Source organism: Porites lutea, chromosome 3, assembly GCF_958299795.1.
Source record: "Porites lutea chromosome 3, jaPorLute2.1, whole genome shotgun sequence".
Lineage (NCBI taxonomy): Eukaryota > Metazoa > Cnidaria > Anthozoa > Scleractinia > Poritidae > Porites > Porites lutea.
The window spans coordinates 29,709,738-29,720,068 of record NC_133203.1 but is presented as its reverse complement, the minus strand read 5'-3'; the positions used below and the strand labels follow the sequence as shown (position 1 = coordinate 29,720,068).

Here is a 10,331-nt window from a genome sequence, read left to right as displayed (position 1 = left end):
GCTTTGAAAACCAAAACAATGGCGCCTGAATCGCGTTTCGCTGACTAAAGTTGTTTTAATTTGTCTCGATATTTTTGACCAGCTAGTTGGATTTTACTAAAACAATTATTCCTCTCGCCCTCATGGCCTCTGAGCCAATAGCCCCAATTCGGCCGAACTCAGAGCCCATTTGGGCTGGAGGAGGAATTGTCAGTATCATTGACAACATGAGATTATGGCCGCACGCATGAATTTAGTTGACTAGTACATTAAGAAGATACCCCTCAGGTCTCTCTAACGTGTTTGCCGGACGGATACAACGGTATTGAAATTCATTTCTAGCTAACAGTTAATAAGCAAAGTGAAATTTTTCCTCAAAACACACCAGCTTGATTTTTGGTTTTAATTCGGATACCAGTGAACACTAAGCTGTAGCTAGAGAACACAGTTCAGAACACAGTTCACCAACAACCTGTGAATGGTAGACCTTTTATTATTATTATTATTATTATTATTATTATTATTATTATTATTATTATTATTATTATTATTATTATTATTATTATTATTATTTTTAAAGCTCTAGATAATCATTTTCTCCTCTTTTCTACTTAGTTCTTAGAATTTTTCTTCGAATTTTTGCTGTTTAAGTCATTTCTGACAACTTAACCTCGCATGTATTTTTGTATCTTAACAGTCAGCGCTTGAACTCAACTGTTAAGGACATACCAGTGCTGACCGAGATCTTCATTAAAAGGAGTACCGACATGTCTTCACTAATAACTGCTGTATTCAAAGCCACTATCGGCCTGTTGGTGAATAAAGGAAGAGATAAACTGGCAGAAAAGTTGAATGAGGGTGATGTTACAGATCAGAAATTCCGTGGCCTGATCGTCCGTGAAATCGATGAAATAAAATCGAAGTTAGATGGTTTGGTAAGAAAGGATTTGAAGACAAGTATCAGCCTTTTTAAGGAAGGAATCGAGTTGTTATATGAAGTGTTTCAAAGTGCCAGACCCAGTAGCGAGCATCGCGCGAAAACAGCAGCTGCAACAGCTTGTGTTGAACAATTCGATATTGCTAAAGAAATTACGAAATTGGAACTTTCTGCCTTGGATGAGTCCGCCACGAGGAAGCTTACTAAAGCCAAGAAGAGATTTGAAGAAGCTCGCCTAGGAGCGACAAATGCTTTCAATAATGAAGCTTTGGAGTTGCCTGATCGTCTGTTAGCTATGCAATATCGACTGATGGCGACAATACTGGAGACGGTTGACTATCCTTCCGACGCATTAGCGGCTTGTAGAGTCTGCCTTGACGAGTTACACCAAGTGCCAGCTGTTAAAGAATATTTCAAAGTTGAGTTGGAGGAAGGATTGAGATTGAGGGCTCTTTTTAACAAAGAAGAAAGAAGGCAAATAATTTTTTCTGTCTGCCACGCTAATCGTGTGATCTATGATGTAATGAACATGCTCGGTAGTGTAACAAGATGGACGTTGCCTTATGTTGAAACTGGGAAAGAGAAAGTGGATCCGCTCCGCAACGAAAGATTTGTTAAAGCGTTGAAAAAACAAGGTAACGAGCACTGCTGTTTACTATGGTCATTTGGTCAGGAGGGTGAAGAGGAGCACAAGCTGAAGTTGGCGTGTGGTATCGCTACAAATACCAAAGGACAGTTCCTTGTGGTAGACAATGGAGATAACACCGTGAAGGTGTTTGATAGCAACGGAAAGTTTGATTTTAGGTTTAATCCTCAAATTGATGACGCCGATACAAAGTTACGTATTTTGGATGTCACCACTGCAGGCGAGGACGACATGATCTATTTACTGGTCAGACTGACGAAGCCTAGGGCTGCCAAATTGGAGAGTACGGAAGTGCAGGTTTTTAACAAGACCACTGACCGTCAGCACAAGTTTCCTGTGAGGATCGGGGACTGGAGACTAACAGTGAGCGGCAAACAACGCGGCAAAATTCTGCTGTTGGCAGGTAACGTTGTTGATATTCGCGAGCCGAGTGGCGAGCTTGTTTGTAGCTTTGGAGATGGAGTGTTCAAGGATGCAAGAGATATCACTGCTACTTGTGATGGTCGTGTTTTTATAGTGGACCTACGCGGTGAGAGTTTCTACTTATTTGATGTGGAGGGACACCAGCTTGGCAAATTTAATAGCGGAGCTCTCGCGCGCGAAGCGCGCAGCGGAGCACCATGGGTAACAAAATGTGGTAAACTACCCATCCGAGAAAATTTGGTAATCACGTGACCGTACACCGACCGCCCGCCCGACCGTCCGTCCGCACCACAGGCATACCAACGTTTACTCTCACACTTTCTAGCTACTTTGGGAACCCAGGAGAAAGCTGATTGCACATCAATGGGCATCAACGTCGTCATCAATTGACAGCTGTCAAAACAGGGTATCCGCTGACCAGTATCACCTGACCGTATCGCGGGCTCAGGTGTCGACCCATCAAGGTCGAGTATTTTTTTGAAGTTATCCGCTGAAAATTTACTCGTTTTGAAATGATCGCAGGCTCACGCTTACTTTTTTTAATTTTTAATTCACATCAAATATGTTGTGTTTATGTCAGTATCGCCCAGCACTATAACGATTTTGATTTCAAACTGACCGCAGACGCAAAAATTCAGCCAGTTTTTTTAAATACAGGCGGGGAAGACCTTTTCTAACCATGGTCATGTGTTGGTCACGCTCCACATCCAATTTTTATGCTCTGATTGGTTAAAATTTGACAGGTGAGTTCATGCGTAAAATTTCTGCAACATCTTGAAAGTTGTTTACTTTGACAGCTGAAGCTGACAGAGTTTTGAGTCAACTTGTGATGTTTTTAACTGTCTTTTTCCACTGGATGTAAAAAATGAAATACAGCTGCTATCAAGAGTGTTCTCTTATTCATGGCTGGTTTGCTTATTGGGTTTTTGGTTGAGAATGCGTCGCTTGTCAAAGCCGATAATCCGATTTCGGTTGGCATCGTTTTTGTTTTTCACCTTGCTGGATGCGTACGAGAATTATAAAGGCTCAAGCGATCCTTGCCTTTCTTGCTAGCTTTCAGGAGCTGCACCTCAAAATATGGTAAGCCTGAGTAATTATTGTATTTATATCTAATTTCATGAAGTCCAGTGGCACAGTTTATGAAGCTAGTTTATGCACGTTTGTATTAAGATTTGACTGAGACACTGATCTGACCTAGTATGAGGTTTGATATAAGCTTAAGCTTACAGAACTTTAAAAAGCCTTTAGTCGATATTAATTCACCGTCAATAGAACGAAAAATTTCCGAAGAATATTTAGTTATAATTTTGGCTGTACTTGGCTGTAGAAAGAAAGCTTTGAGCGATTTTCTTGTCGTGAGTTCATCTTTGAAAAAAGGAAACACCGGGAAACCCGCGGCTTAAAACATAACCTTAATCTTTAAGCTTACTAGTGAAGACTTGAGGATTCTTAGAGACACCTAAATACTCATTTGTTTTCGTGAATGAAAATTGTTGTCTCTGTAAATGTTCTACCGAATTATATTTCTTTATTGATTGTCGGTAGTCTCAAAAGTGTAATTTTCATCGCTTTGTCGTTTGTTTTCAGGTGTTCATAAACATCGCTTGTAGGAGTACTCAAAATGCCAAGCGTATCAAACGCTTTTTAAGATTACACATGGTTATAAAACCGTTAATAAAAAATAGACTCAATAAATTCTTTATCACGTTGAAGCGTAACTCTTTTAAAATTTCTTGGCAAATTTGGCGCTTGTCAAAAGTTAGAACCGGCTGGCCGTATAGGTGATTTTGGACATTTTTTGAACGTTTTCGCTAATTAAAAGTCCACGCGTGCTTCGATGGTCCTGAGCATTGAATGAATGCAATTTTTCTTGAAAAATTGTGAAATACTGCATTTTGTACGAGGTCTGCATGATAAAAACAGCGCCTCATAGTACTCTTTCTCCTCAGATGTGGTGTATAAAAAAAAATAAAAGAATGGTTTGCACGCACCCAGATTTATTGGCAAGAATTTATACGTTTGTCGAACGCAAACAATTCGGCCTGATTTGTTTTCCAAGAATTTGTTTTCCACGCCTTATCTACTGTGATCAAGAGCCATTATTGCTCTTAAATGTGACCGAAGACTATTTTTTTGGTGTACAAATACGGCTATATTAACTCGATACAAGATTTTTTTCACTCCAAAATAACTTGGCTTTTCCCTCAAAGGTCACATGTATGTCTTTCAAACGTTTGAGGCTAGAACGCGAGCAAATCAGGCAGATATTACTGGACTTGGAGCGATTGACCTCTGACACGAGTTTCAAATTAGAAAATGTTTTTAAAGCGAGCAGAACGAGATTTTCGGGTCGCGAGGCGGCCCAGCTAGCGATAAAATCGCGATAAGTCTTCGAACCGCGAGCCAAATTTTTATATAAGACGAAAGACTTCTTCGAAAGTATAAAATATTACTTGAGAATATAAACAACAAATCTCTGTCGGCGGTGCGGTCCGGTAGGAAATCTTGTCGAGTCAATTTGACAGTTCTATTGTACTTTGAAGAAAAAACAGATGACGCTCGCGCGTGCGCATAATCGGGACACTGTCCCTTTAAGTTAACTGATTTGAGGAATACAAAATTATTGTTTGATTTAAGTTATAAATTTATTAATGGGAGCTTCGCTTTTAGCTGTGGCTAAATCTATATATTATCGAATGTGAGAGAGATATCTATCGTCGCATTGCACACCCGGTAAGCGACCTTGTTGTCCTTGTTGGTTCTGAACGAGAGACACACCGCCTGACGCTGGCTTTATACACTGTTAATGGCGAATTTGTTCGCAGAATTCAGCTGGATGAAAAAGTATTTTTTGTAACTGGAATAACAGTGACGGTGGAGGGTCACATTGCTGTAGCTTATTTCAAAGGAAAGGTAATAGTACTTGGTTAAAACTAAAAAATTCGAAGACACAAGTCAACAGTTCTTATTTTACTTTCATGAATAAATGTCATCAAGGCAGATGTTTAAATTTAAGGCTGCATTTGGTTGGCATCACTGGACATGACTGGATTAAGCCACATACACTGTAAACAACTTCATCCCCTCTTAAGTTTACTGATGTTTGAAGTGAGTCTTGTGTTATACACTGTAGCTCTATTAAACCTTTGAAAAGAAAGCAAAACAGATAAAATGAATGAGATACATGTACAGTAAACAGGTGCTAATAAGAACCTACATTTTTTGAGGTCTGGCAAAAAAGGTTCTTTTAGTTTTTTTTTGTTTGTTTTTTCTTAAAGGTTCTTTTAGTTTGCGGTAGTTTATGGGCAATTTAGGCTGAGTGTAACTAAATGTCGTGGGTCATGGGCAGTGGGTGTAGGTAAAACGTCGTGGGTAAAAAAAAAATATAGAAAGAAACAATAATAAGTAGAAAAAAAGTTGGAAAATTCATGAAAATGTCTGCCTACACACCAGTCCCATTCCCCTCTCTAGTGGTCAGCAAAGCAAATAAGCAAATCCTTGGAGCAAACAGACACTAAGACGGTATTCAGGTGAACTAAGTACCGTGCACTATGTACAGTAACAGTCGTAACACGTGTAAACAGCCGAAGCAGGCTAAACAAAAAATCGGGGACTAAACTGCTCTTTTTTAAAGATGTCAGCGTTCGAGACTGAAAAATCTTTTCAGTTTTAAATCAATGATATTCAATCATTACAGCAAAGATTTTGTACTTAGAACAAAACAAAACAGAGCTGCCCAGGTGGTAACTTCTTCTAGTTACGAAAGGCGATCAGTTGAGATACTGGATGAACTAATGCCGTGGGATAATCTTGAGACAAGAAGGACAAGGCAATAGGCCACTTGCACTAAGAGGTCACGTGATCAACGCTTCCTCTAAACAATGAATTGGAATCTTGCTGATGCCAAAAATCGACAGAGCACATAAAAATTATCTTACAGCCGAAATTTGAGATGGAACGCTTTTAAGGGAGATATTTTATGGCACATTGATTTTTCAACAAAGTAGTATGATTTGTATTGGCCGCCATGTTGCCCTCCAACATGGCGGCCAAAATTACTGTTTGCTTATATCTTGGTAAACGTTTGATAGTTACACTCAGATGTGCTGTAAACGTTACCACATCATCTTTTCAACATTTTCCTCGAAGTTTAAGTGCAAAATTTGTGTTCAGAAAGAGGTAATTCATAATTTTAAAAATCACATTTTGGTCACGCGACCATCTACGATCTTACTCATTTTAAGCAAATGGTGCGGGTTTGAAAAACCAAATCACTATTATTCTGTTTAAGATATGACCCACCAATCGTTTTTTGAAGACAAAATCATACAAATTTCATTTTCATAAAAAAACGATGTCACATGAACTCCTAGAGCAAATGGCCTATTAGCCACAATAATGTATAAAATTTATTGAAAAATCACATGGTACCAGATCATTTTGCTCAAATTCTTAATATTACAAACTCTGTGTACTCCTACAATCTAAGGAACTCAAACATATTAATATTATTGTTTGTACCAGACTGAATACTGAGGCTGGAAAAAACAGCTTTCACTATAAAGGGGCGGATGGAATAGTCTATCAAACACTGTTAAATGACAGACAAGCTAAGCTTGAAGTATATATATTTCTCTCACATTTGTAATTTTAGAACCATTTTAATAACTGTGCTTATCTAATGTTATTTTATTGCACGATTTTTGCACAGCTCCCTGGAAGAGCATTTTTATGAATGAGATTCTGTGATTAAATGAGGATGATGATGAAGATGAAAACAAAACATATCCATTTCAATGCATGTCATCATTCTGTATCTTACACCTCTTGTTGATAAACCTCTCTGTTTGCAATAAATTATTAACCATTGAAAATGTCTGAAAAAAGCATTTGTCAGTATGAAGTCATGTGGCTATAAAAACGAATAACTTTTTTCAGGCAATAAAATTTAAAGTCGTGCCTTGACTTGAAAGGTTGATGGGAATGAAGGTGGTTTCCTCGTGTGCCATAAAAGACATAAACTTCTTTAAGTACTACATGTACCTCAATAAAAAAAAAACATGAAATAGCTCAAAATTGTACCAGGAGTCTTTCTCAGTGACCACTTGTTTTGCCAATGAGTCGTTTCAGTAACATGTCAGGTCAAACAAACTGGTGCTTGACTTGCTCAAATTGTCCAGAGGTCATAGTAGATCCCTCGAAATCCAAAAGCTTAAGGATATAGGGTAAAGAATTTCACAAGGACAAAGTTCAAAGTAAAAAAGAAAACATGCCAAAGTCTAGTCTGTGTACAGCGAGATCATATTTTCAGTAAGTGAGTATGAATCATTTTGTCCACGGTGATCACATTCCTTTAAGCGAAAAGAATCTCCGCTGACCATTTGAATTATAAATGTAGATCTCAGCGAGTCGGACAAATTATGCCAATATTATTTATCTGTTGATAAATTAAGATAGTTCACTATGCCTGGGGCCATGATGGTAAGAAGGCGCAAAAATTTTCAAATTATTTACATTTAAGATCGGACAACAAAACAGAGAATGGTGAAGTCATGTACGAAATTAAACTAGCTTGTAATTTCTATAGCAGAATGGTTCAATTACTGAAGAAGAGTTTCTTATTTTATGCAAAGAAAATCAATCAGCAGAATAAGGGTACAAATTAAAACTAGCTAGTTTTCAAAACTAGTCAATGTTTTTATGATTAATTTCCTTTTCTAAGCCAACACCTTTAGAGATAAAGAAATCTTTTCTCGATAAAAAAACAGTTTTAAGTTAAAAAAAAAAGACGGTTACAATCATTACTGTTAGGCCTGGTTCAAACATCGAACTTCTCATGTGCCGGAACTAATGCACAAATTACTAAAATTTATTTTCACCTGTTTATAGCATTCTAGACCATTGAACGTCGTGAAAATGAATTGAGTTTGGCTAATTATTTCAAAGTTTGACGTCTGAATTAACCTCAAACTTATATCATTTGTGTCAACCTAAATAGGTATTAATTAAGTGTGATATATGAAAAGATCGACGTTTGAACTGGGCCTTACCTTTCTTTTCGGCAATTTTCTTCTGCCAAGGCAGACGACGTTAGGTAGAAAACAAGCAGTCGCCATGCGACCACGAGCTAAGTTGTGAATGAACTCAGACATTTTCGCTACTTGTTTTTTATTTTACCGATAGCTGGTAAATCAATGTAAACACAACCCAACACATATTTAACCCATTGGCTACTCAGTTTTAGAAGTAGTTACAATAAGTTTGTATGCAACTCTTATCGGTTTCACCATTGTCTTCAGGCTAAGTTGGTTCTTAATGTAGATTCTTAATTCTTCATGAAGGAGATGTAGTTGTTGACCACCAGAAAACTAAAGAAACTTGCATGAGTTTGCTCCTTAAATATACGTTGTTTATTCACAACTGCATGTACATTGCAAAGCTACTAATTATGCAAGGTCCATTACAATGATTATAATCTGTGCTCTTTTTAAAAACCATTTTTTGTTGTAGGAATTAACTTCTATTTGTACTTAGAGTTTGTGCAGTATTCTTGAAGTCAAACTCCTTGGTTAAATTTACCTGTAACCCACATACTGCATATGAATCTGCTTGATTTTGCTCGGCTTAACAGGTTCAAATATTTTTGGGTAGTTTAAGTGCTATCAGCAGGTTCTTAAACCACAGGTTCTTATTAGCGAGTGTGTGTTTACTGTAAGTACAGTAATTTGTTTAGTTTCGTTGACAATTAGTGGTGTATAATAATTTGTTCAGAATGGAAAATAATACAATCAGGATTCAGTTGGTTTGCAAAAAACATCCTCATTATTTACCAGCTTCTCAAAAGCTCTTTGCGTTGTAGATTCATGTTTTTAAGCTTAAAATGCTCCAACTAAATTCTATGCCACATCAAAGAACACCTTTGAAATCTGCTTTGAAATTTGATCTGAATTAAAAATGTCAAGTTTGGCTTATGAAAACTTTGATCTCTGAAAAGTCTTAAGACCAATCTCCTGCTTTAATTGTTGGTATACAGTGTAGGTGAAACTCTGCAGCGATTACCTTAAAGATGAAGATCTGTAAGTGTTGATTATGGGAAGATACAGCTGTAGTTATATATAAATAATATATAATTAATGTTGACACTGTTGCTTTGGGAATTTTAGTTTTAAAAATTCTTATTATAGAATATTTAAAAGTAGCGCAGCCAGTGTCAATGACATTGTTATCATAGTCAGGGATAATCATTGAAAAGCTATATTTAATAAATATACATGTATGCTTATAAAAAATATGATTGTTCTTTTTTGAATTGGCTGGGGGAAAATCAGCAAAGTTTGCAAGTGGTCAGGAAAAAGCATAGGTGTTGTTTTGGTATCTGAAAACTCAGCAAGTTTATTTTTTTGTTAAACGTTTTCTGAAAGACAGTGAAAATCATAGTGTAGGTAAAAAACGAAGAGAGTTTTTTTTATTTTGGCGGGAGGGGGGGGATTTTTTTTTAGTTTCTGATGAGTTTCTCTTTTTAACATGATTATGAAAAACAAGCAAACAAAACCTAAAAAAAGAAAAAAACGAATAAGGTGTTTTCTGTTCAAGTGTTAGTGAGAGAATTTATACATGAAATTGTTTGTGATTATATTAACTTGAAAAGAAGCTATGACATCATTGCCTATATATAAAAGGTAGTAAAATTAATATTCTCAATATCTTATGGCCTTGTTTCCAAGTCATCAGCTAACAAGGTTATTATTATCACTACTAGGACGTTGACATCTGATAAACAAGTAAAAAAAAATGAAAACATTACTGTCAACTCATGCTTAATATTAGTCGTCATTCACTGATTTTAAAAATGTTTTAAGTAATTTATGTTTTAACAGCTGTACATAAAATGGATAATCCAGTCACACCCAGTGAAGCCAACCAACTGTTTATACATTGTACATGTAGCAAAATTCAAACGTTGCCTCTGATGACATTCATAAATAAGATAATTTGCACTGTTCACTTGTCGTAATGTTTTGAGTTTATTTTAGTTTTAAACAACAATTGAAGGGGTGTGTAGAAAAATAATAATGAAGTGACTCTTGATCCAATATCAAATTCTCCCTGTGATCCAAAAGCATCAACACAGCGAATTCAAGGGAGAATTTGGTAGTGAATCAGAAGTCAGTTAGGGATTTGTTCCAATCAGGGTTAAGTTTCCACTCCACCAGGCTGAAAAAGAAAAGAAAAGCCTGTAGGATCTTCAGGGATTAACAAAGGTGATTTAAAGGATCACAATCATAACCTTGCAAAGATTCCTGCAAAGAACCTTAAGGTCCAATAGTGAGAAATTACATTCTCATC

General features: G+C 36.7%; 1 protein-coding gene across 1 annotated transcript; it reads left to right on the top strand.

Annotated features, from left to right (window-relative positions):
* The first annotated feature begins 693 nt into the window (after positions 1-693).
* On the top strand, positions 694-2,603 carry LOC140932133 (uncharacterized). The gene is made up of 2 exons (XM_073381781.1): positions 694-2,091; positions 2,566-2,603. Exons 1-2 carry the CDS (start codon positions 747-749, stop codon positions 2,601-2,603), a joined length of 1,383 nt encoding a protein of 460 aa, XP_073237882.1. The 5' UTR covers positions 694-746.
* The last annotated feature ends 7,728 nt before the right edge of the window (positions 2,604-10,331 follow it).